The sequence below is a fragment of the Panulirus ornatus genome, chromosome 38 (assembly GCF_036320965.1).
Source record: "Panulirus ornatus isolate Po-2019 chromosome 38, ASM3632096v1, whole genome shotgun sequence".
Classification (NCBI taxonomy): Eukaryota; Metazoa; Arthropoda; class Malacostraca; order Decapoda; family Palinuridae; genus Panulirus; species Panulirus ornatus.
Window position 1 is genome coordinate 7,031,978 of NC_092261.1, and position 27,408 is coordinate 7,059,385.

Consider the following 27,408-nt stretch of genomic DNA (forward strand, 5'->3'; position numbering starts at 1 on the left):
GATGCTTTCAACCCCACAACGTAGCCAGGACGGGACGGGCCGTGGTCCATCCCCCGTGCTAAATCTGAACCTGCTGACATATTCACGGATAATAGTTATACGTCAAGGAATCATGCTAATTTTCTGGGCATGAGGATGATGTTGACAGAAAATGAGAATACGGGCATACAGTGCCATGATCTGGCCAGATCTCTGGATAGATACATTTTCATTTAGATAATGTGGAAATATTTGGCTTAATTGATGACCGTATGTGCATTCGACGCGACTTATTAGCGAGGCTTGTGACAACATACGGGAGATAAACGTGATAAACTGGTCAAAAAAGAGACTATTGTTTATAGTGATAACGTATGAACCTACTGCACACGGAGGCTAGGAACCCACCCTGATCATAGTAAGGTGTGAGGGCGTCTTGGGGACGGGGGAGACAGACTTAGGAGGACATGTCATGAGGGATCCAGGAGTGAACTATCGTTGAGGCTAAGATGAAAATCGAAGTGTTTAAGGGGAGGCAAAACGGAGCGTTTGTGTCTTATCGGTGCGTTTGTGGGCGAGGGGATCTAGGGACGTGTCCTGGGTGCGGAAGTCGGCCTACAGTCATGCTATAGCTGTTCATTCTCCCGTGGGGGCGGTCGATAAATTAGTACCAGGCGTAGGCTCGTGTGTGTGTGTGTGTGTTTACATTACAAAAGTAAAGACACGGTACATATATATATATTCCAGGTTAAGAGACGGGGCGACACTAGTGTCGAAACTCACCGTCCCCGGGACACACAAATAGTTGTCTCTTAAAGAACATACCTGAGCTGGTTTCGAATACACACTCGGGTTCTACACAGAGATGCTCGTCTCTCTCTCTCTCTCTCTCTCTCTCTCTCTCTCTCTCTCTCTCTCTCTCGCCTTTATTGATTAACCTCTTGATCCCCCGTCAGCTGTTACCCCTTCTCAGACAGACAGACAGCCTCTCAAATGGACTTGTAGACCCGTAAGCAACATAAAGTTCCGCTGTTGGCACTCTGCTCTCCTTCTGCACCTTCTGTTGCCGTCGTGAGAGGAGAGAGGAGCAAGCTTGGCTCAGAGCAGGTAATTGGGTAGTGCTAACCGGTGGGTGAGGGGGGGGGGGTTGAGGAAAAAAATCACTAATTACATTGCCTTCATTAGGGTAGGGTTGGCCAGCTAATGTTCCCAGATCGATAAAGAGCGACCAAGGAAAAATACCTGAGTGATAGGTGGCTTGTGGTCACAAGGCACGAGCTACGGTGATGGATGGGTGGGTTGATGACGGACGTCGCTGTGAAGAGAAGTATTTATATCCCTGAGGGAGGAGGCGGAGGAGGAGGTGTGGGAGCTGGGAGTGTGGAAGGCGCGGGTGTTAAGTGTTCCTGTGGGGTGGAGTGGGGTGGGTCGTTACGGTGCCTCCTCTTTCCCTTGGTGTGTGTGTGTGTGTGTGTGTGTGTGTGTGTGTCCCCATGATTATTGATGGATCAACCTCTCCATCTTTGTCTTATAAACAGTGGTGTTCCACAGGGAAGTATCTCGTCACCTCGGCTCTTTCTCGTCTTTTTTTTCAACGAGTTCCTCTCGTCAGTAGCTATAGCCAACGGCACTCAGTACCCATACGAACTGACGCTGCTGCATTTCTGTACTTCGCCCAAAACCGCGTCATCGTATAAATCGGTCGACCTACGCCTCTCGTCTTGTCGGAGCTGCCTTCGTAGGCCCACCCTAGGCAGAGCTGGTGGCGTTGTCCAACCCACCAGCAGTCACACGGCTCCACCACAAGGGGTGAGGAGTGAGGGGTGAGGGGGTTTAGATAACTCTCCACCAGCTTTAAAGAAAAAAATACAGAAACAAAAATCCTTGAACATACAAATGGTTGGAATGACTTCGAATTTCATTTGCATCTTTATGGCCTCTTTGAGGGCCCTGACCACACCAATACTGTGTGTGTGTGTGTGTGTGTGTGTGTGTGTGTGTGTGTGTGTGTGTGCGTGTGTGTATTTGCTATGTTTGCTGTTTCTAAAACTCTCTTCCCATTATAGTAATCAGAAATATGAATCGTACACACAAACACGTGGTGTGTAGTTCAGTGTGAGGCATGTACCATGACCCATGTCTTCCATCGCAAGTATGTCATTTCCTCTTAACTTTGCAGGTAAGTGCGGGAGGGAGTGGACCAGGAGGAGGAGGAGCCGTGTGACCAGACCCGTCAGGTGGTGAGTGTGACCCATTGTCCTCTCTACACTTTACCTCACCTCTGACACTTGGTTCTTCCTCACTCCTGGTTGAGTCGGGGATCCATGTTGTCATTCGTCGAATCGCTACCTCACACACACACACGCACCTCTCCTGACGATGCTGAGGCTTGTCGCTTTGATAGGTCCTTGAGAGAGGAAGAATACACATACGGACACACACATGGTATAGGAAAATATAGGTGGGATGAAGGTAATTGTCTACCACGACATTTCATTGTTAAAGTCACTTGTTACGGTGAGTTTGATGAGAGTAAACATATTCCTGTTTACCTCACTGAATGTTGGCCCTCAGTGGTCTTAGATACGATTCAATACTTCTCATTATTCGTGAGTGACGTAATTCCTTGACTTCGTTATTAGAACGTTCTCACCTTTGTGAAGATCGTCTCGGAAGTCGCCCGATGATTTTCAGGTAAGCGCCACCACTCCTGGCTCACGACTACATCCAGGTAATTTAATGGAATCGAACACGATCATTCAGGATGGTCCAGGGGTGTGGCTCATGCCCAGACTGTCGCAAATTGGTCGGCGATAATATGATGCATTTACTGTGTCATTATCTCCCTCTCAGCCGGCGAAACATTTCTTCTTCTTTCCTTCTCTTAATCCTTTGTATTTTTTCATTTTCATGTTTCACTTTTGGAAAGCATTCGATGCCATTTATCTAAATCAAGTCTATACTTCAGATGGCGAGCAATTGGATATTTTCGGTGTCGTGAAGTACGACGCTTTGTCGCCGGTGAGGAGATTCCATGCGTGTGTTGCCAGCCGTACAATAATAAAGGACAGAGCAGCTCTGGCGGCCGCGATATCCCCAACACTCGACACACAAGTCCCTTAATCCACAGAGGACTTGAGAATTTCCATTCCTTCAGACACGGATGGTTCACGCGGGGGATTTCGGGGCCAGTAAGGGGAATGAGCGTTGGAGCAGTGGGATGACTGTGCGAAGGGCGCTGCTGGAGAGAGAGAGAGAGAGAGAGAGAGAGAGAGAGAGAGAGAGAGAGAGTTTGAGTAGATGTTGTAAGTGTAGGTTTGGTGTGGAGTGTGTGGAGGGGAAAAAAAAATATTCTGGCGGGCACGGGAACCACTCTGAGGACGAGGTGGGAGGCTCTCTCTCTCTCTCTCTCTCTCTCTCTCTCTCTCTCTCTCTCTCTCTCTCTCTCTCTCTCTTCCTCACGGCACGCAACCACCTACCGGGAGTAGGGGAGGGGGTGGGATGCGAGGGGGTGGTGTGTTGTACCGGCACTATCCATCTGTTTATCCGGAAGGTGAGTGACGACGGCGCGAAGTGAGCCACTACTTCAGCGGCTGTCATGTTCCACTCCCTTGACCCCCCCCCCCCCCCAGGTTACCGTCTTCCTCTTCCTGCATCACCCACACGTGGGCTGCTCCCAACTCACACGTAACACTTGACATTACGTAACTAACGAGAGTCTCCGTAACTCTCGTTTTCCCCTGTGGAGAGCGCTACGCTCTGGCCCTGTCTTTTGGTAAAGTCCCGTTGCAAGTACTTTGTAAGTAAGTATGCAAGTGAGTAAGTACTCTCTCTCTCTCTCTCTCTCTCTCTCTCTCTCTCTCTCTCTCTCTCTCTCTCTCTCTCTCTCTCTCTCTTCCATCTGAGAACAAAGAGCCGCCACGGTTTCTTTCTCAGTTTAGATCATACTTCCAAACAGTTGGTCTGCACAGTACAGACTGTGCGTAGTTCATCTTCCATCAATACGCTCAGGCGTATCACACTGAGCAGTTTTGGCTTTGCCCTGTTAAAGTACTAGGGGGAAAAAGAAGAAAACTCTGAGCTTGTGTTCCTCCCCATACCTTTTCCCTGCCAGACCCCTCCTTCCCCTTGTTCTCTCAACTGCCCCATCAAAGGCAGAAAAGATTCCGCTTGTTGGAGGAGTTAGAGAGGCCGTCGTGGATATAGGGTCAGAGTAGCAGGTGTTGGGGGGGTTCTTCTTCTCGTCGGGCACGGGAGCCACTCTGAGGGCGAGGTAGGGGGCCCCCCATCGTTGCCATCGTGAGGCTAGACTTAAGGTCTTGAGTGATCGTATGTGGTTATGTGAGCCTTCATATGGTTATAGAGGCGTTGTGTAGCATAGGGCGTCCTCCCACGGAGGCTTTCAGTGGCCCTTTTTGCGACGAAGGTGTCGCGCTGAGGGGCGTAGTGTGTCTCACAGGGGATTCTTCTATCCCCCCTGTGGCCGTCGCTACTGTCAGCTGGAGCCCCCCGTCGTGGGTGAGGGAGCTTCACCGTTGATGAGCACCTGGGATGTCCCTAAAAACACGGACGCATCGTTCTGGAGAGATGGGTGCGTCTCCTGCTGCTGGATCGACTGTCGCCGCTGGGAATGATTGGAGGTGATTTTCAAATGAATCTGAATTGTAAATGTCCTTACTAGCGGAGGTGTAGGGGTTTTAACGTTGACGTTTTTATGTTTCACACTCACCCTCCCTCCCGTGTGATTTTATTTGTTTTCATGTATGCTCGAGTTTATGCTCAGTGTGTACACGAACTCTTGTGTATCTTACTTCTTAGTGAATGTATAGATCGGATGAGGATCTGTTTTCCACAGAACCCTGTAGGGTTAATCGGTTGTAGAAGATAAGAAACTAGCGGCTCATATAAACCCCTACCGCTCAACTTAGCTTTAGCGTTGCCTTATAAATACGACTCGTTTTCGTAAGCGAGAAATAGATCAAACTATATATCTCTAGCACAAGGGGAAAAAAAATGATATATGTTTTAAACATCTTGTGATAATGTTGCTCCGGATCACATTTTTGAGGCAAATCGGCCATAAAATAAGGACGTTTTTGGCTATTTGAATAAATTTCTGGTTTTCGTAAAGTCTTCATCTTGTATGGTGGTCGGGGTCACCAGACACAACTGTCAAGTTGAAACCATCCAAGAACCATCGCCGCCAAGATGGTTTGAAATAGTCCCTGTGGTTATAGAGATCTGTACAAAGATTTTTTTTTTCAGCAATATAGACTTCATATATCCGTAATCATATAATTGTCAAAACTGTAAGATTGAATACAAAAGCCAGACCCTTGTGTCAAATAACACACAATTCGTTATCTGGAGTTGGCATCTGAACCAGTTTTGACTTGGGATGGAAATGTTTATGTCTACTTTGAACAGATCACTGATTGTAGTAATATCAACCAGCCTACATGGTTGCCGGGGTCGTCTGACATTATTCTTATGAAGGAATTACCCAAGAACCGTCGTCAGTGGCAAGTTTGGGGTCAGACTTGGAGTGTGGAATACAGGTTTTGATGTATCGAAACCGATAGACGGAAGGCTTCAATTTCGTGAGCTGATCATTGTGTTAGATTTCTTCCCGTCGTGACGTATCGTCCTCAGTTCTTATGTACGTAAGAACGAAGCTCATTGCGTTGAGCGTGCGTGAGTACGTGCGTCGACTGGTCCCCCCTTTGCCAAGCACAAAGGACCACAAACTTTCTATTCACCGTGAGGGTCTGTTATGTTGGACGGCCTTTTAAAGTGAATGCCTGTTTTACAGTAGCCTTCCCTCCCTCACCCCTCCCCAACTGGCCACTCTATATAGGTAGCCAGGCCCCTTACTGAGCACATCTGTGAGAGTGAAGAGTCTCCTCAGTAAACATATTTGTTGACCTGGCTGATCCCGTCGGTGAGCATACTTGTGAAGGTGTGAAAGATATGCCATTCAGTGAGCATATTTACCAAGGTTATGCCCTTCAATGAGCACATTTACCAAGGTTATGCCCTTCAGTGAGCTCATTGACCGAGTTGAGAGTGCCCCTCGGTGAGCTCATTCATCATGTTGAATAGGCATCTCAGTGAACACATTTTTCAAGGTGGCCGATTCCCTCATAACCACATCTCTTCAGGTGGCTAGGCCCTTGATGTGGCATGGTACCACTGTTGGAGTAGACGACCCCACTCTGTCGTCACGCGGGGTCCCACCTGATCGCAGATGTATCCTCTGCTCGTCGAGCTCAGGCGAGACGAGGAGGGTGGAACACACCCGCCCTGACCACAAGTACTGCATGGGAGAGACAGGCAACAGAGGGCCTAGTTACCCACTGTAGTGTCAGATGGCAGCGAGGTCACTGACTGAACATAAAGAGGAAAGTCATCAGAACATGGACGGTGACTCTCATTAGCGTGTCTCCGGGAACGAGTCAACAGACACGGACGGAGTTTGACATTCTGAAGTACGTTTTCAATGGAGATGGGAAGCGAGAAGTTCCCGTAAAGTTGTGTAGACAATCTGCCGCGCGCGCGGCGGCGCGGGCCCCTCCCCTCCCTAGCCTGGCTCTGTTTGGATACCGTTACAACCAGATTGCTTGTAGGGGTTTTCTGTTTGTGTCAACAGACTCCAGATTAACTCGTTTTTATAGTCAACAATTTGAATTCTTTACAGTGGACCCTGGAGAGTAATCTCTTCAGCAGAGGACATACGAGACTTGTTTTGTTATATATGAATCGGGAAACATTGTCTGAGGTCTTCAGTTATGGTTTTGGCTTCCTGTTCTCCAGCTTTTGGTTCCTGCATCTCAAGTGGTGTGGAAAGGGATGCGACCCACCCTTACGTGCGTAAAATGTCCAATTGAGACATTGTTATGGATAAAACCCTGGGTTATATCCTCAATTTGAGGGGACGTCGGGTGGAGGGGGCACCGTGATTGTGTCGGTCAGTCTATGTGTTCCTGGTGAGAGGGAGGCTGTAGCCCGGCGTGTGTGTGGCTGCCGCAGCTCTCCTCGCCTCCCGGTCCTCTTTCTCCTCCCGCCTAGGGAACCTGTTTGGGTCTTATATAAGAAACGACCATACCAGTGTCCATTTTATCCTTGCCGACGGAGCACTGGGACAGTGCCTATGTATGCAAGCTTAAAACAAACCATTGACTGCCACTAGTTAGAAGGACTAATTGCCAGCTGGAACTAGCTATATGAAAGCCGATGGTAATGAACACAGAAGGCTGACTAACCCTATGATCAAGGAATGGTAAGTAGATATCCTGCGTAGAGTGTAAGAGCTTCTGAAGGTTGAGTATCCATATGATACTGTACAGATACACGACCCTAGGGTCATCTACAGTCAGGTCTGGCGAGCTCTTTTCTACAGGCCTTGTCGAAGCCTACGTGGTTGTTTGTGTACGTGTCGCATACACTACGTGGTTGAGACCTGGAGACCCGCGACAGCGATGCTTGTCTTTTGAAGTGTGTGTTTTCTTGTAATTCAGTGGACGTTATCTTCCATCCTCGAGGCAGATCCCACTGTTCCGCAAGGCTTCCAGTAACACCAACTAAGAATTAAAACTAAATACGAACCAGAATCCCATGAAATGGTAAGAAAAGAATGATAATGTTTGTGTTTAGAGATTACGATCCACTGAGAATAATTATTATATGTTTTTATGACCCAGGTCTCCCCCTGGAGGGGCATGTTGACCCCCTCTCTCCTTCTCTACTACCACCACCACCCCTTTAAGGACTGGGGGGGACCCCTGAATACAGATGTCATTGTCATCTTCGTCAAGAATAACCAGTGGGATGACCTTCCTATAGACTTGTTCGGCGAATAACTTGTCGTGGAGGATCATATGGACGCACCTTAGATGGTTACATGAGCCTCGACCTCCCAGCATAGAATGTTAAACCACAGATCAACTCTGATTAATTAGATTACATGTGATTATTTTTCAAATAAAGGAGAATCTCCTAAGTGCCAGATGGCAATGATCTCCCGTGTAGGTAGACGGGTATATGTGTGTCTGTCGCCCTAACATCCTGAGTAGTGACCTAAGAACCAGCCAACAGGTTGGTATCATAATCAAAATTAATATTCAGACACGACCCACATGACTGATGGTGATACTTAAAGGGTCAGGCGGCCAGAGGTTTTAAGTTCACGTAATTTTTATGGTTAAATCCTCCGTGCGAACTTGTTAGCTCCACCTGACTAAAGGGACCCGATTCTAATTGTCCGTGAAAGGGTTTAAAGGTCACACATTCTTGGTGCGTCATGGTTAGTGGAACATCTGTGTCTGAAGCAGCGGTAATAAGTGTTGGGGGTAGAGTGTTGCTGTGTGCGGGGCGGTTCCCTGTAGGGTGTAGGCGGAGGAGTGCAGCTGTTGGCAGAGCAGCGCTGGTTAGGATGGCTGCAGCTGTTGGGTAAGTGGCGATATCAGCAGCAACAGCAGTAGCCACAGCTGCCCTCATGAGTAAGGTTGGGCAGCTGTGGTGTAGCGAAATGATTGGTCACTTTCACCAAGATGTGTTTGTGTGTGTGTGTGTGTGTGTGTGTGTGTTGACTCTCATTTCCCGCCTTTCTCTTCGTCATTTCCCTTCTCTCGTTCCTTCCCTTCTTTCCTTTGTTTCATTATCCTCCTCTCCCTTATTTCCTCCCCCTGTGCGCGTTGCAGTGGTCGTGCTTGGTGCTGTACTCGTCCCCCTGAGCGACTTGCAAAACGACCTTTAATTTTCTTGACTATTTTCTAATTTATGTTCCTCCTCTCTATTGTGTCGTGTGTGATTGTGACGAGTTTAGCTCTTCCGTAACTCGCGTCTTGCGGTCTCCTTCCTCCCGCGCTACACTGGCTTATTTAAGCTTTCTCTTGACACTTCCCTCACCCAGCTTCACCCCACAGCCCCTCCTCTCCACGCCCCATCCCACATCCTCTTCCTGCCCCGCTTCATCCCACACTCCTCTCTTGCTCCGCCCAGCCTGCCCCATCCCGCTCCATCCTAAACCTCCTCCATGCCCAACCTCACCTACACCCCCACCCTACCCTGCCTCGCCTCATATTCCCTTCCTCTGCCGCTCCACACCGCACCACCGCCCAACCCCGCTCCACCCACGACCCCCTCCCTCACCCGTTCTGCCCCACAGCCCCGCTCCGCCCCGCCTCCCAGCTACTCTCACGTCGTCTCCTGAATTTTGAATGGAATTCCCGCCCCCTCTCTCCCCCGAGCGGTGCTGACGGCGGCACCTGATACACTGCCATCACTCCCTCTACAACTTCCCATCACTGAGGCCCACACCCTCTGTTCCTACTGTGTGCACATCCACGCCCACGCCTTCTCCATCCCCGCCCGCGCCCTCACCGTTGAGGAGGAGGACTGATAGGATTCGTACCTCGCTTTACACACCGTCCTCATGCCACACCTCACCATACCCCCTAGCACTGTACACATAACTCACGCTCATGTGCACGTTTACATGTTTCCTTGTTCACAAAATGATATTTGACGTCTATCTCGGCGGCCCCATGTGTGGAGGGAAGGAGGGAGGTGGAGGAAGCGCAGGTGTAGTGGTGGTGCCGCCCCGGGCCACGCCTTACCCAGCTCCATGCGTCTCCGTTACCCGTCCTCACGCCGGATATCAATCAAAATATAAGTCAAACGGGTGGTATGAGCCCCCGTGGGGCGGGGTGTACAGGGAAGTATTACCCCCCAAGGGGTGTTGGGTACAGGAAAGTACCACCCTGCGGGGTATAGGCTACAGGAAGGCCATCCTGTATTACTAGTACCCCATACGTCGTGCCCCAGGAGCGAGGCCTGGTTCCGCAGGCTTCTCCTCGTCTCGGGGCGGCGTTGGTCGTCTTGCCACACCTCCCTCAGGATTGCCGCTGGTCATTAGGCTCTTTTCCACCTACCTCCCTCCACCAACAGGACTCCTTATGTTCTTGGTCCTCCGTCTCGTATCCGCCACCTTCTCTCACCCTCCCTCTCTCTCCTTCCCTCCTCCTCACGTCTTTCCCTCACCCCAAAAGGCCATCGCGCTCAAGGTTGTCAGCTGTATATTTACCTCTGCTCACTACCTCTCGCCACCGCTCATCTCCCCGACTTTATTGCTTCCCTGGCCCGCCATCATTCACAACTTCACACCTCCCAGCCCTTGTACCGCACTCTGTCCTGCTATAACTCCCTCCTCCCTCAATACTCCGTTCAACACCTTTCAGTATCCTCGTTGCTCACCTCACAGCCGCCCCCAGTCACCTCCGAGCCCCTCACGCATGCTAGCCAGACTTGTAACGGTGAGGGGTCTCACTTTATCGAGACTCTTACCATCAGTTAATCTAATGATTACGATCAGGAATGTGTCCTGCACTTACGTCCTGCTACTTGGCTGCGAGGTTTGTAGCGTACACTGGACGGGTTCGTCCATGAGGTCATACCGAACACAAAGTTCGAGAGTTCGAATCTAATCGAGACTTAACACGAGCCTGAAGCACTTTCTGCCTCTGTTATCTGAGCAGGCGTGAGTGGTCGTGATGGTGTGTTATCGCAGGCAACATGTACGCAAGGCGGTCATGAATCATCTAATGCTTTATCTCATCCATTCTTACCTCGCTGATGCAATGATGTTCGACATTTATGATATTCGTCGAGTTTTGCCATTTACGAACGCGTTATTCCATATATGTGTGTGTGTGTGTGTGTGTGTGTGTGTGTGTGTGTGTGTGTGGCGGGAACTGTGACAGATGCAACAGTTGCCCCAAGACGATCCTGCGATCTTGGTTATTTACTCGGTTGATAAATTCCTTTATTTCTTGTATTTCAATTTGTCGAAACATCGCGGGAGTAGACAGACGAAGTAACAGTGGTCGAACTTGTGACTGATAAAAGATATCTGTATCTTGGCTGCGTTGGACGTGGTCTGCGTGTATGTGAGATGAACCAAAGACTAGGTAGTGTACCAAGACCCTGGCGCTAGGCCTCATCTCTGGTGTTCCCCAAGTGTATAGCCACTGTCGTCGTACGCTGACAGCAAGTAGCGTCCGGCCTCTTGTCTTACAAGCGTACGGCTTCCCAGGTAAAGATAAGTGAGGGAGGAAAAAAAAAAAAGATAAAAGGTGGTTGTAATGCTGGCCAACAATGCTGCAGTCAGTGAGAGGTCAGCTGGGAATCATGAAGGAAGGTTATTTTGGTGCAGGGAGTTGTTTACCTACACTCTGCATATCTCACTGCGGCTATGAGAAGGGCGATAACTCGTGCGTTCGGCCGAGGTGGTTAGGGCTCTGGTTAGATCGCAGGTCCCCAAAGTCGCGCGCGCGTGTGTGTGCGCGCGTATGTGTGCGTGTATGCGTGTGTGTGTGTGTGTGTGTGTGTGTGTGTGCGTGTGTGTGTGCGTGTGTGCATGGTCTCGTGATTTCTTTCGTGTTTCCCTCCTCGCCACAAGCTGGTCTCCCTCTACCAATACATCTCTCCTCCACTCTCTGCGTCCGAATGTGTGTTCTACGGCGACAGTTTGGGAGGGGTCGTGAGCCATCCCCCAACCCCCTCACCACCCCACCCGAGTTATCACTACAGACCAGCCGCTATCGTCCAGCTGACACTCGCATCACACACCTGTCATGTTCCTCGATAAAATCGTACTTTATATTTTTTTTTAATCCTTGAGATGTTATCGTCATCAAATGATTAGTACAGCCTTAGTTGAACCCAGCTACACACAGGAGGAAGGAGACGTGTACACATGTAGAGGTCAGTGGCTGTCGTCTGTCAGGCTAAGCTTGTATCGTCTCGGATCAGGGGTAGCCAGGATGTGCTTGGGGGTGTGTGGTTGGAGGTGCACATTTGACCAAGGATGATCTCCCTCCCTCCCCACAGTGGAGACAGGGAACTCTCCTCATACATAACGTGCAGCATTGTCATTATCATAGCAAGTGTACAGGGGAAAGCTTCAGATGGATTTGTCAGAAAGACAACAGCCTCTACTCCCAGGGGGAACGTCGTCATTCCATCGCTGAGGAACGTCGTAGCTTGTCTCTGGCGAACGCCTTCAGCCTTTTTCTGATGAACGTTTTCATCTTGGTCCTGGCGAACGTCTTCAGTCTCTGGCGAACGCCTTCAGTCCCTGGCGAACGTCATCAGCCTGCCCCTGGCGAACTTCAGGCAGACGGGCTACGTCAGGACCTCACTAATGTGTTTTAGATTAGATGAGTAATGGAGGAGTGTGTGGGCGACGTGTGTGGGTTGCGTCGATGTGGCCTCCACACCCCAGCGGGAGGTGTGGTAGATGTGGCAGTCCTCCCGTGGGAGGTATGGCCCCGGTAGGAGAGGTGTAGTGCCTTCGGTTGGTGTGGTAAGTGTTCCAGCATCTCTTCCCTTTTATATAGTTCTGAGATAGCGACTTCGCAGAACTGTGTAAAAGGAAGGTCGCATTCGCACAGAAGGAATTCTACGGAGTGAAGCTGACAGTTCCCGCTCCGCGGGTGTGGCCTATGTGGGTAATGTGGCCCCCTGTGAGGTGGAGGAGGGTCCGGCTCTCCACCCAGGTGGTCTGCCATACGATGTGTATATTTCCACTTGAGGTCCTCCTGATAACGTTAATGGCCGCCCTAATGATAAGAGATATTACATTAAGGCGTATGGCCGACACCCTCTTAACTGCTTCTTGCTCATAGGATTGATATTAGGTTCAATCTAATGCAGACGTTCAGCCCTTTTTTGTTTTTAATCAGAGCGCTGTCTTACCGCCAGCACACCCTGGCTGCGACGCGGAACGGCGTGACGTGGAATATTGAGCTGTTAGTGGCTGGTTTTGTGATGATTAGCACAGCTCTTACTGTATTGGTTTATGGGGGCGGGGGTGTATATGAGGTGGGTACTGAGGTCTGACGCCAGCCTCCCTGACCCCCCGTCTCTCTCTGTGCCCTGAAGTGTCACCCTGCACCTCCCTCTCCCTAGTGATGGCTTGGGTAGGAGGACGATGGTGAGTGAGCTGCTGAGTATGTGTAAGGGAGGAGTGAGAGGGAAGGACCCACTGCCTTCACCCTTTCCCCTGGTGGTGAGTATGGCAAGGGTGAGAGGGAAGGACCCACTACCCTTCACCCCTTCCCCTGGTGGTGGTGGGTAAGGCAGGGGTGAGAGGGAAGGACCCACTACCTTAACCCCTTCCCCTGGTGGTGGTGGGTATGGCAGGGGTGAGAGGGAAGGACCCACTACCCTTCAGGTGACACGTAACTTTGTGCGACAAAGATGGCGTCCTCATCCTCGTGTCAGATCATAAACTGTCTATGTGAAATTTGAGCGTGACATATGTCATGTGGAGGTGTCACTGAGTCGTCCACATGTGCAGAGCAGGCGAGGTGACCCAGCCAGTCATGTCAGGCGCGTCAGGACATCTCACGTCACCTCACCTCACCTCCAGACACCCACCTCGACTCCCGACCTTCGATGGCCACCCGCCTCTCCCCTACTCCCCAGCGTCGGAAACAAGCGTTGAAAAACAACGTCCTGCGTCTGTTTTTCGTTACGCCGCAAGACAGGTCTAGTTGGCTGTGCCCGAGTCCCGGAGGTGGTGATGGACATTTTGTGCTGATGAGAGAGAGAGAGAGAGAGAGAGAGAGAGAGAGAGAGAGAGAGAGAGAGAGAGAGAGAGAGAGAGAGAGAGAGGTGAATATTTTGTGCTGATGGTGGGAAAGAGAGAGAGAGAGGTGGTCTTTTTATGCCGATCGAAGAGAGAGAGGGAGAGGGAGGTGGATATTTTGTGCTGATGGGAGAGAGAGCTGGTCGTTTTATGCTGAGGGGAGAATGTGATGGACATTTTATGCTGTTGAGAGAGATTGATGGACATTGATGCAGTTGACAGAGGTTGCTAGACATTTTGTGCTGTTTGGGAGATTGGTGGGCATTTTGTGCTGTTGGGAGAGGGTGCTAATCATTTTGTGCTGTTATGGGAAAGTGATGGACTATTTTGCGCCGATGGGACGTTTTGTCTTGGTGGTCGAAGCCTTGTAGTGAAATTGATCTTGGCAAGAAAATATGGGAAGCATACTTAACGAGAGTTTTAGCAGAGCCCACAGCGCTCAGACCTGCTACTAACCTCCTGGTTTCATGTGCAATTAGCTTCGGTAATCACCTCAAAGGACCGGAAAATGACTTATCCGAACATGGGGAGTTTTTTCCACGTTTTCTTCTGCCAGATCTACGTCATAAGAACACTTGGAGCATAAGGGTAAACAACGTTAAACTCCCGTATTTTGTGAACAGCTCTTACCCTCTTACCCTAAGGCTGTCCACCTCAGGATTATGAACTCGAGAGGGATCCACTAGGCTGCAGGGGTACTTGTACCTGCCTGGTGAAGACCTGGCGACTGTGGGATCTGCCATGTTGTCAGTCCTCCACTTAACACTCGTCGAACCAGCCATATTGTTCACCCTTCACTGAGACACAGCTTTCAACCTGTATAACCTGCCATTATAGTTCACCTCCCTCTTCGATACAGTGTATCTGGCTGTCCGGCCATTTTTTTCCCCACCTTGTTTTTTGGGACAGTGTTTTGGGCCATGGAAGCCACCATAGATCTCTCCCGGCTCTGGTATGGGAGCCATTCGGTACAGTGTTTGCTCCCCGGCCTGATGTTCAGGGGGGCCCCATCTGCTCGGAGGGTCGTATTATAAATAAGGAGACCCACTTTGAACGGTGTGTTTACCATGTGCCTCTCACTGATACGTCGTATGCTGAGTTTCCCCTCACAAATCACCCGGTGTGTGTGTGTGTGTGTGTGTGTGTGTGTGTGTGCGTTGGGCTCCGGTCTGTCACATATAAGGCTGTCAATTTGGTGGGTCAGTCTTCCAGGAGGGGAAGGGTGAGTAGCGTCCCAGCTCGTAACGCCGGACACAGGGTACCTTTCCGTGGTAGAAGTGCCCCATACTGGTGGGGGAAATATGGGTTCACGCCTCTCCACAGGGACGACATAGTAAATAGCGGTCGGTTGGCGTTGCTACGTCATTCGTTATCGGGTCTAACCACCCGAGAGACATTGGAAGACCTCTCTCTCTCTCTCCCTCAGTACATTGTATTGACATTCTTAGACTCCTTGAGGTGCGATATTGTCTGTCTGTCTCTGACTAGAATTGCCACCTCCTGCCTTGATGACGAAGCCGCTTCTCTGCTTACCTACAGCAAACGACTGAATAACCAAAGGGCCGAGCATCGTATTTCATAATACCTCCCTTCCAACACTCGTGTACAGGTCTGAGATGCATGTGGCATCCACGATAAGGGAATAAGATAAGTTTGAAGTGGGAGCGAATTACGCATCCAAATGTCCGTCATTCATTCATTCCAATGTATAATTTCTCGATATTACTTCTATCACTGTCATATTGCACGTTGAGCAGAGTTTTTGGATTACAGTTTTTCTTTACTTAGGTCAACAGCTGAAGGTGACAGATGGAAGTGAAGCACGTTGCCCGCGTGAGTGGGTGTGTGTAGTTGCGTATACATGGGTGTGTGTGTGTGTGTGTGTGTGTGTGTGTGTGTGTGTGTGTGTGATTCAGGTTATGACTGGGCTGTCTAGTGATGGAGTCTCACTATACATGACACTGTTCTTTATACATATACATACGTATAGCATAGGCTCAAGAGTGTGAAGGTGGAACCCCAGTCTTGTTCTTGTACTCCTGTTTCTCCTGAGGTCCCACGTACACAAACCACTGCAACTGATGCCTCCACCCACTTAAATCACCTCCACCACTAGCACCCACGTACATACCACCACATAAATACTGACCTCCTGATCCCTGCAGTACGACATTTGAACACGACGGTACGACCCCTAAGCACGACGGTAATGTTCAAGAGTCGTGCACTCATGCTCGAAAAGATAACTCATCCGTGTCACAATGATCACACAATTATAACGATCACTTGCTCTTATTGGCCTCGAAGTAGTGACGTCATCTCACCGGGAGCTCCATTGCCATTGGTTAAATTTAGGCCAATCAGTTGGCCCGCACCAGACCCCCCCGAGCGTGACGTCACCCGGGAGAGACGAGAGAAATTTGATTTTTGGATGACTTTATCGTCTGCCTTGGCTTATACTGGTGCAAGCAGCGGCACCACACGCCTCCCTTCCCACATCCCTGGAATAATGGCTGGTGGCTGAAATTTGAGGCGAGGCTCCGAGACGAGCTGGAATTTCGTTTTGTCTTCATGGTGTATGTATGTGTGTGTGTGTGTGTGGGTGTGTGTGTGTGTGTGTGTGTGTGTGTATTATCATTATTATTATTGTTGTTGTTGTTGTTGTCGTTATTATTTTTTTTTAGTCATAGCGATAATGATATACGATAATGATTAAAAATGATAATGATTTTAACAATGACAGGTATTATGAAATGATGAGTGATGATGATAATGATAACACTGACTCAAGATTATAGGTGATAATAAAAGATTCAGCAGTGGATGTTAGGAAGAGCCATAGACTTAGGCCCAAGTGCTCATTTCTATAAGGCAACAAACTGACCATAAGATAACCATGTCTTTCTCTCCCGCCGTCCAAGCGCGTACGACAGTATCGGCCCGACGACTGGCAGCAGGCTCGTGCCTGCAGAACGGCCAGTATCAGTATCACCGGGCATGAGGCGATGATCGGCATGTCTTTGACGCAGTCGTGTCAAAATTTAAGTTTGTCATGGCCAAGGGTCATTCCTGGGCGACAAGTACCTCATGTAGTAATTTTGGTGTCTTGGCCGCTTGCACACACACACACACACACACACACACACACACACACACACACACAGCTCGGGTGGGTGCGAGCGAGACACTGGGGAGGGGAGCGTGTCTCCTCATCAGCAATATAAGGCCTGACGTCTTGACGACTCGTCATAAATCACACAAATTGGAATCGTCTGGATCCGGTGTCGGCGGGGAATCCCTAAACACCATGGTGTGTGTGTGTGTGTGTGTGTGTGGATGTCTCCCGAGACCTTGTTGTGTGCATCCCCTACACAGAAGGGAGAGGATGGGGAGATGTCTACACCGTGCAGAGCATTGAGGAGTGACAGCAGGATGATCCACAGAGATGTGTTGAAGTCCTTTTCGTAAGTTGCCGATGACGATGTATCCGTATGTGTTGAATGTGTGTAGTGTTGGTGCCCTCCCTCACCAGCGAGGTTAAGCAAGAGACGAAGCCGCAGTGCAGCGCCCGAGGCTCGCACAGAGAACAGCGAGGGGAAGAAATATGACACGTACGTTGGAATGTTGTGGGAGGTGAGTACTTCGCAGAGTAGGATCTTTCTTGCTCTCGGTGACGCTCTGCCAGTCATGTGAAGATCTGTGTCTGAAGTTTGGTAAGGTAGCGTTAGCAAATCGTAGCACCAACACATGTCACACACCGCAGATGTTGCCTCCCACTGCACAACACCGTCCTTGGCCGCAACACCTGACCCACACACTGCAGCTGTTGCTGCCCAGATGCAGGATGGACTTGCGTAACAACACAGCTTAAAACGGTAAACTGTAGCAACCCTTTCTCTGGAAAATTATTCAGTGAGTAGTTGATAATTAATAGGTATAATAAAGATGATAATGATATCATTATTGATATTATCAATACTAACAGATTATTTTTCTGGCTTTCCCATATCCGCAAAACCCTGTGGACTTCTTTCCCTTCAGTGCTCAACAGACTGTGGAACAGAGACCCAAGACTGTTCGTGTCAGCTTTTCTGGTGCACAAATGCTTCGTGAATTCAGTCCCACGTAAGTCACATTTGGCAGTGATCATCACGGCCGCGGTGTGGCCTTAATGGCCCACCTGCCTATAACAACTGGCAGACCAGGGCTAGCCAAGGGGTAGCCTTACCAAAGGTGTTTGCAACACCGTTGTTGTCAGCCGTGGTAGGTGTTCTGGTGCAGGGGTCGCTATGCCTGGCCCAGCCTAGCCAAGACTTCTGACTCCACGATCAAACGCTCTGGTGAACGGCCTCGTCAGCAGTTCAGCGTCACCCACACACTCAAAACACACGAGGAACAGCTATATGGGAAATCTTAGAGATTTTAACAAATCAAAATGTCGCGAGAAATGATCATATCAAACTAGGGCTAGCTACGCTGACGTACTCTTCGCGTCGCACGGATTCGAACGCGAGACAGATAAAACAAAAGAGACAGACAGACAGACAGGCGATAGACGGTCTCAGTCTTCTCCAGGATGTGTTAAAGATTGTTGAAGTTTGTTCAGTGCGACAGGGGAAGGGTGCTGGGAGCAGCGGGGCGCATGATGCTCCTAACGCAGTAAGTGGCGTCGACTGCAAGACACCGACTTAAAGTGGTTAGGAAAATCACTTGCCAAGCCTGACATGTGGATGACTGAGGCGAGGCGGGATTTGACGTCAGCGCTGTCGACAGGAATATCCTTAAGACCTTCCCTTGTTCTTCAGGCCGTCGAACATGGGCGAGTTTGAAATCCATTGTTTTTTGGGCGGGAAGAAGTAGAAGCCAGCAGAGAGGTACCTCACCTTGATGGAAGACTCTGTAGTGGTTAGTTACGTGGTTGCTATTATGATCTTCCAGTTCTGTAATGTCTCTGCTTTGTATTTTAAGATAATCGTCTGCTGGAAAGGTAATGAAATTTGGGTGTGCGTGTCCGTAGAGTACTTGGTCAGCCACGGGAGCGACGTCGGCTGTTGCTGGCAGCACCCGACCCCCTCACACAAGGGTATTGACCTCGCAGACTGCATCTTGGCAGGAGTCACATTTGTGGTGCAACTTTATAGAATCGCTACAAGATTTTTTTTGTATTGATACAGCAACTGGACAGTTGTCTAGTGATACACCACATGTGAGAGTGAGGAGTACGTCACATGTGATGGTGGGGGGATACATCACATGTGATGGTGAGGAGAACCGCTTGTATTGGTGAGGAGTATACACCATATGTGTTGAGGTGGTGGCATGTTAATCATGTCTACAGCACCTCGGGCGTCTGTACACGACCACACCACACCAGGTCTGAGCGCCTCCGACCACAGCACACCCCACCGCAATAGATCAGAGCACCTCCGACCACACACCACAGGACACCACACCACACCAGATCAGAGCGCCTCAGACCACACAACACCACACCACAGGACACCACACCCCACCAGATCTGAGCGCCTCCCATTAGTCAGTTTGACATTGGATGACAGACGGCGTGACAAATCATCATTGGAGCTAATGGCGAACCCCTGAAACTGTTCGTCTAGATTGTGTTGCTTGACAGGAGAGGCTAACGCGTACCAGCTTCTTCCGTCAAAGCGGTTCATATACATCGTATTTGCACCGCTGTTGCCTCGCCTGGTTTCCCAGGATTGCACCCCCTCACTCAGTGTGTCAAGCCTCACAGCGGCTATGGTGCTTCAGTCTCTCAAGACTCATGATCATTCCAGGATCCTTGATGTGTCAACTTTTGTCTCTCTGCGCAATCTTCATAAAGTCTACATTGTATTTACTCAGTGAGATGGTCGAGGGAAATTGTCTGAGTTGATATACCTTCTGGTCGTGGGGTCAGATCCCACGCCACCGCCACGAGTGGAGTGGGATCATCTGTGTGTTAGTGGTCGTAACTGTCCCTCCCGTGTGTTGGGTCACCCACACCCCCCGTGTGGCCCGCCCTCACCGCGTGGTTCCCTCTTTCCCCGCTGCTGGCCACGTGGGCACCGCCGCCTCGTGATCCATGGCGAGGGTGAGCAGTCTGCAAGCCCCTCCTCCCTCCCCTAACCTCCTCCCCCCTCCATTACTCTGTTAACACCTCATGTGACCTTTCCTCTCCCACTCCCTGTCCCCATCCCACATTACTGTTCCATCGTGGAGCACCAGCGCATTAAATTGCCTCGTCGGAGCTTTTATCTCGCCGTTTCCTGTCACATCCCAAGTTGTCAGATTGGGTGATGATTGACTAGTAAACAGGAAGCTGCGACGTTAATATGCAGCGGTCTGATGGAATCTCCGGCTGGGCCCATTCCCGGCCAAATTGAGGCGAGCGCCGGAGAAGTAGGTAGGGCCGGGTACGGGCGGACGAGGGTGAGGGGAGAGCGCCCACAAGACGAAGGTAGGGTGTCGCTCCTTCCTGCCACTCCTCCGCGCCCGGCGCTGGTCACAGTGCCTGATAAACGGGCATTAGATACGACTCTGTGGTGGTTGTTGCTTCAAGTTCATAAGTTCGGGGTTGTTGGATATACCATAGGTGTGCTGACACCTGAGGCTTGGCGCGTTCGACGGTCTTGTAATCTGACTCGCTGTGGCTTTGGTTTGGGTTCATACACGCATCGTAGACGTCTCGACCTACTGACGTATGACTAAGCCATCTTGGCTGGATTAAGGGCGGCTCCGTAGAGATGTCCACCGCTTGTCCTCACGATGAAGGTCCACATTAGTGCGTCTCTGTCTTGATGAATGTAATGAGAAAACGGTCTTGTGAATAGAACGGAGCAAGCTATTACATAGGTAGCTATGTGTACGATGACCTGACCTATGGCGTGATGTTGACGCCTCCGTAGTTAGCTCAGAATCCATGATGTAGAATTGTAATTGTGTTTATTGGTAACTTTGGACCTCATCTTTGCTATATTGAAATATCAGAAAGACCGCCAGTGCTCTGATTCTCACACATATGCCAGGTTTATATTGCTTGGTTGCTTTGCGTTGGGAGTCTCGTGAAAATGACGAAAATGTTGATGGAAATCCTGATGCTTTACCTGAAAACTCAAATTATGAGTTTGCAGGTAAACTATCAGATGTTATCTTCAGGATAGCCGTGGGTCTGTGTGTCTGCCATTTAGATGTTTTAATCATTCAAGCAGAGTTGGTTTATTATGCCTTTGGCAGCCACAGGTAGAGTGTATACAACGCTAAAATCATCTCTGGCATCTCTTATCTTTTTTCATGGCAACATTTTGGTAGTGGCAGGATATATGTGTCAGTCTGTCGCCTTGTTTCTTTCTATTCATGGGTGTAGCCATGGGAAACACTTGCTTCTTAATGGAGATACACAACATAGCCGTCCCTCAGTACACTTACACCTTCCCAGGTGTAAATGTGTAACTGTAGGTAGGATTACGTACCTTTAACCTATCTCCACTCCAGGTCCCCTTCACTGCCAGGCGAGGGAGGGGAATGTGTTCCGTGTACAGAGACTGCATGTGATAAACGATGACCTTATTATAAGGTAGCGGTTCAGAGGTCAGATGCCATAGAATAATTCCACAAAGGTCAGAAGCCACGTATCTAGGTTGTCAGGCGGTGGAAACGACTCCCAGAGACCAGGTTCTGTTGTAAGTTAACGACCCAGACGACTGGTTATGATGGACCAGGTCGTGCATGGCTGTTAGCCTGGCCCCTTGATCCGAGTGAGGCGGTGGAGTATAGGAATCCCACACACCCGGTGTGACATGGTGTGGCACTGACGTGAAGTGGTACTGATGGTGGAGTTGGCTTGAAAAAGTTCCTACATCAGCAGGGAGAGAGGTCGCCTCAGATGGTATAGAGCCAGGTCATGTGGGATCAGAAGTAGAGGGCAGTGTGGCCGTCATGCAGTGGGTGTCGAAAGTCAGGTCTTACTAGAGGCAAGAGGAGGATGACGCTACCGTGCAGTGGATGGAATGGTCCTGATTTGTATCTCCAGCAGGTAGTGGAGTGGCCGGCCGTCATGTGCCGGATTGATTGCTTCCTCTCGCTCCTCAGCCTTCCACCCAGGCAGGATCGTGTCCTCTTGGCCCATCATGTGGTGGAAACGTGTACATCTTTCACCATCACCTTTTAGCATTCGACTTTTTTTTCCTGTAGTAAGGAGGAGGTCTGATCGCTTGCTCGCATACTTGGAGAAACAGACAGCCGTTCTAACCTACTGGATCGTCAGTTAATAAGCTTACATGAAATTTACGTGCAGAATATAGCGTTACTGACTCGAGCGTAGTGACATTGTGACAGCCACAGAGGACTGCAGAGCAGCTGCCATAGATGACAGACATTCTGGAGACCCACAGCCAAAATGTAAGTCGGCATTTCTCCCTCCCATCCTCCAGCGAACACAGTCTAGGTGCATCGAGCCATCTCGTGAGTTCATTTGCCTAGTCCTTGGTTACGGCAGCGCCAGGTAGAATGGTGTGGTGTGAATGTCTCTTTGGAGGAGCTGTTCGGGCCAGCTTGTCTGCCAGAGTTCGCCTCCTAGTCTCGTATGGCATTGCTCGCCTCCAGATCATTTTTCTCTGCAATTAATCCATTCCTGGTGTTCCAGGACGAGAACACATCGATGGCTTTTCATCTCTGTTCAGTTTCAATCACGGAGGCAGCCAGCAAACCCAGGACAAATGAGTTTTGCGTGAGCTAACTGGGGAAACCATTCGGGCCACACTGTCCTCTGATTTATTTCGACTCCTGGCAGAGGGGAAATCTTTTAGAAATCGATGATTATGATCGTTGTAATATATTTAAGATGGAATCTAACATGGCCGCTGTCTAAGCCCATTGGAAAATAGGTAGTGACGTAAAAGAAAAACAAATGAGTGATTCTGTGAAATACGTAGCAGTAACAGGGTGTATGAAGAGTAACACAGAATTATAAACATTATTTTGTTGGCAAAGGGGGTGAAGGTAAGTTGGGCAACACACGCACGAACATACGGGATAAGACTAGGACTTATGGAAACAAAATGAAACAGAAGAAGATCCAAGTGGACGCCTTGATCACAACGGTACGACCCTTGAGCACTCCGTTGCGACCCTTGAACACGACGGTACGACCGTTGAACACTACGGTACGACCCTTGAGCACTCCGACACAACTACCTCTGGGTCTAATGGGCTGATCACTGACCTTACCCATAAGGCTCAGGTCAAACGCCGGGCCGTCATACCCAAGGGTCGTACGCCGTCTTGGTCAAGGGTCGTATCATTGTGCTCAAGCGTTGTGCTGTCGTGTTTTTAAGGGCGTACAGCAGGAGTTTGGATAAACACAGCCTTGGACCAAAGCAATTTTCAGTGACCGAATTTTCCAGTGCACACACACACACACACACACACACACACACACACACACACACGGCAAGTTAGACAGGTGTGCTAATTGATCCTGGACCGTGTGAGATTAATGCTATGGCTGGACCGGGCTGCCGGAACGCCTCGGTCCCCTCCCCCCCAGACGAAACAAAAGAAATGTTTCTTCCGCCTTATCTCCCCCAATCCCCCACCACTACCACCCCCTGTTTACCTGGGTCCGCTCACCCGCCCCCAAGTGAAGGTCACGTGACCCTCCCCGTCGACCCGCACCCTCCCCGTCACCCCGCGCCCTCCCCATCACACCGCGCCCTCCTCATCACACCATGCCCTCCCCGTCACACCGCGCCCTTCCCGTCATACCACGCCCTCCTCTCCTTCGAGTCGCTTGGCTTTGGTCGAGTCCTGGTCGGGTTTGGTTTGGCTGCCGTAAGGAGTGGCCACAAACAGCCACGGTAGGATGAAGGGTGTTGTCCTGCTGGCGCCATCTCTTGCCTCACTCCGGAATTAAAAGTTAATGAAAAAATGGAAATGAAGAGTAAATATAAATGTTTAATCTGTGACCTGCATAAACTGGGTTCATGATTTTATTGTTTTTGTTTTTTCTTATATATATAAACCGGGATTTGGGCAGCAGCAGGAAATCTACTTTAATTTTCTTTTTTTTTTCAGATCTCGCAAAAAAATGTAATCCTTCCGTTTTTACGCCGACATTGTTTTATATCATTAAATACCAGTCAGGCTTCAGGGCACCTGTCCTGGGTCTTGCTTTCAGCTTTAAGACCAGGAGCTCCAAGGTGAAGTGGTCTATATATATATATATATATATATATATATATATATATATATATATATATATATATATATAATGTATATTGAGATTATAAAATGTTACTGGTCTTGCATGTATGTTAGGTGTTGTAGTACAATAAGTTAGTCATATATAAGTCCCGCTGGTGGTATGAGAGTTCATCATTGTACGACATCCACCCGGAGTCATTATTCATATTTGTCAGTTCATTCTAAATTAATCTTCAGTGGTTTGTTGAAGGAGGAGGAGGAGGAGGGTGGCGCCACCTCCCCCACACTCCTCCTCTTCCTCCTCCTCCTCCTCCTCCTCCTCCCTCCTCCTGGGACCAGCAGTCGCGTCACTAAATCCGGTTTTCTTTACAGGACAGATGAAGGACGTGAGCCACAAACCCCGACGCCTCCACAATGTGTCATCCGGCCATGAGGTGTACGACACCCTCCACACACGCACCCAGACCGTAAGTACCACCCACTACACCCTCTCCACACCACACACACCCAGCAACTGAACACCCACATGCAATCTGTTATGTTTGTGTCTTATTTCACATTTTCTTTGGTGTGTGTGTGTGTGTGTGTGTGTGTGTGTGTGTGTGTGTGTGTGTGTATGTGTGTTCGAAATATTCGTAAACCTTTCGAGATTTCATTCAGTTATATCCTGAAAGTTTTTTAATCCCAGTTTGGTGGTGAGCGCGGCTGTCCTGAATAATTGGGCTTCGGTAGGGAGCTCGGGGTGAGCCGAGCCGTCAGGAGACACTCGACATAAGGGGCAGAGAGAGAGAGAGAGAGAGAGAGAGAGAGAGAGAGAGAGAGAGAGAGAGAGAGAGAGAGAGAGAGTTTGTGTGCGAGAGATCAGGATGATTACTGTTTGTATCATCTACAAGATTTTATTGGATATAGTTCTAAATACAAATGAGACTTTTGTTGATAATGTCGAAATTAGAGGAAAGTTTGGTCCAAGTGATCACCGATGAAATATATTTGAGGTCGCTTTCAACACTGGATGTTGCGAAAAATAAAATGTCCAATTTCGAACGTGCAAATATCAATTATATTCGCATTGCTCTTGACAGACGACCCTGGGATGATATGGTCAGTTGAAAATGACATGAACGTAACTTTGGAAAGCTTCAGTAAAACATTCTAAGCAGTAGAGGGAACATACGGGCAAATGCGTAATAGAAGGTCCATTTCTAAAATGAAGCTAAAGCTATGAAACGATGAAAGAAAGAAGTGTTTGCTGTCTAAGAAAGTAACTCATAAAAGAATTAAGAGAATCCAGTAACCAACATGACAGAGTGAGTTAGATGAATTTCCCCAGAGAAAGTAAGAGAGGAAGTAAGCAATGCTCAGAAGCAGTGAAAAGTTACTTACGACTTGATTTGTCTGTTTGTACTTGTAGGTATGGGTACAGCCTCGTGGGCAAACGTTTTACCTCGAAAGAGGCGAGGTACCTTTTTCACAGGACTGTTAACATATGGAACAATCTACCAGTCAGAGTGGCTGGAAGCACTGGTATGAATACGTTTAAGAAAAGATTTGGTAAATACTTTGCTTTAAACCCGTGACTTCGATTATACTTGCACCTCCGCAGTGACAGTGGTAATTGGCAAGTTATTCGCTCTGAATTATCTGTCTGCCTTCAAACTCTTACCTCGCTACTCCTGGAGTTTCTGATATCATCCAGGATTACAAACAGCCTCGATCTTCCAGGATTACAAATAGCCTCGATCTTCCAGGATTACAAACAGCCTCGATCTTCCAGGATTACAAATAGCCTCGATCTTCCAGGATTACAAACAGCCTCGATCTTCCAGGATTACAAACAGCCTCGATCTTCCAGGATTACAAACAGCCTCGATCTTCCAGGATTACAAACAGCCTCGATCTTCCAGGATTACAAACAGCCTCGATCTTCCAGGATTACAAACAGCCTCGATCTTCCAGGATTATAAACAGCCTCGATCTTCCAGGATTACAAACAGCCTCGATCTTCCAGGATCACAAAGAGCCTCGATCTTCCAGGATCACAAAGAGCCTCGATCTTCCAGGATTACAAACAGCCTCGATCTTCCAGGATTACAAACAGCCTCGAAATGATCCAGTGGTCTGTTACATCAGTCACCCGTGACAGGGTTGGATAACGTCAGTGGCCCGTGACTAGGCAGGAGGGTATCACCGCTGGGTCTGGGCCCCTGCGTAGGAGGGAGTGAATAATGAACAGCTCGTATTGTTGTTCTTCTACTTGAACGGTGAAACTAATCAGAACTTAAATTGGTGTTTTGCCCGAACGCCTGACCCTATCTGGGGCCAGGAAAGAGAAAGATCGTACAAATGGTTGCCTGGACGGACCCTCGGGGACCCGTCTACTGTCTGCATTTGAGTATCGACGACTCTGTGCTGTTGAGGCCCTCGGACACGTCGCCTTGCTCGGGCACGTCGCCTTCCTCGGGCACGTCGCCTTCCTCGGGCACGTCGCCTTCCTCGGGCACGTCGCCTTCCTCGGGCACGTCGCCTTCCTCGGACACGTCGCCTTTACCTCGGACACGTCGCCTTACCTCGGACACGTCGCCTTTACCTCGGACACGTCGCATCACCTCATTAGCGGGGCTGGAGTATAAGCCTGGCGACACCAGTCTCAATGCCGAGGATCATCGAACCTCAGTCTACGTGGAAAATTCGCCCTTGAGGAGATAAGAATCTTCCCAGCCTCCGTGGATCGTGGGAGTTACGACCTAACCAGCGATATAACCAGGCAGATTCTGCACACAAGGTCTCTATATCCTTCTTCGAGTGCAGGCAGCTAGTTCTTAACTGTCACGTGCACGTGCGTACGCTTGGGTGCAGTGTGTTACGCCTTCCACAGATGATGCCAGGTATGTTACCTTTATCATCACAGGTGTTTTACAACTGTCACCCATGTTGCCAGGTGTGGAACCTCTATCATCACAAGGTGTTGCACACGTCACCCATGATCTCGAGTGTACGAACGTAAGATGGAAAAGCTGTAATCTCTGTGATGGTCATTTTGCTTTCGTTTGTAGAACACCATCCCACAGAATCTGGAGACGGAGAGAATGAATCCACAGTATATCCAGGTCACTGTAGTGCCAAGTTGTGTAAATTCAGGTTTACAATGGTTCTAATGTAAATAACTGTCATTACCTGAATTCTTGGTCAATATCTGGTTACGAATATGCCATGTAGCAGCAAATTACTCAGGATTTTGTGTTAAACGTTTGTCGCTTAAATCATATTTAAGAGACAGATTTTGTAATACGAGTCTATACAGCTGTCCTACGTCTTTATTTCAAGTTATGCAAGTAAGTGAAGCGCTCCAAACATCCGAAGAGCAACGAAGATCTCGTCTTGACGTACTGTACAGATTTATCAATGATTAGATCTTGTGATGTGACAAATGTACTCTCGCGTTTTCTGTTATTTGAGTATATAGAGAGTGAATAAAGCAATAGAATATGAGAAGGAACATGAGCGTGGTGAGGATCTTTCTCCTCAAGGACATGGAGGAAGTTCATCCCACTGTTCCAAGAATAGGAAGACGGTAT

At 49.2% G+C, this 27,408-nt stretch overlaps 1 protein-coding gene across 1 annotated transcript in view; it reads left to right on the top strand.

The window, feature by feature from the left end:
• Nucleotides 1-27,408, top strand: part of LOC139760859 (nitric oxide synthase-like protein) — a 112,010-nt gene that overhangs the window by 12,141 nt on the left and 72,461 nt on the right. Inside the window, 1 exon segment of the mRNA XM_071684572.1 lies at nucleotides 24,206-24,300. Within this exon segment, the coding sequence (XP_071540673.1) occupies nucleotides 24,206-24,300 (95 nt within the window).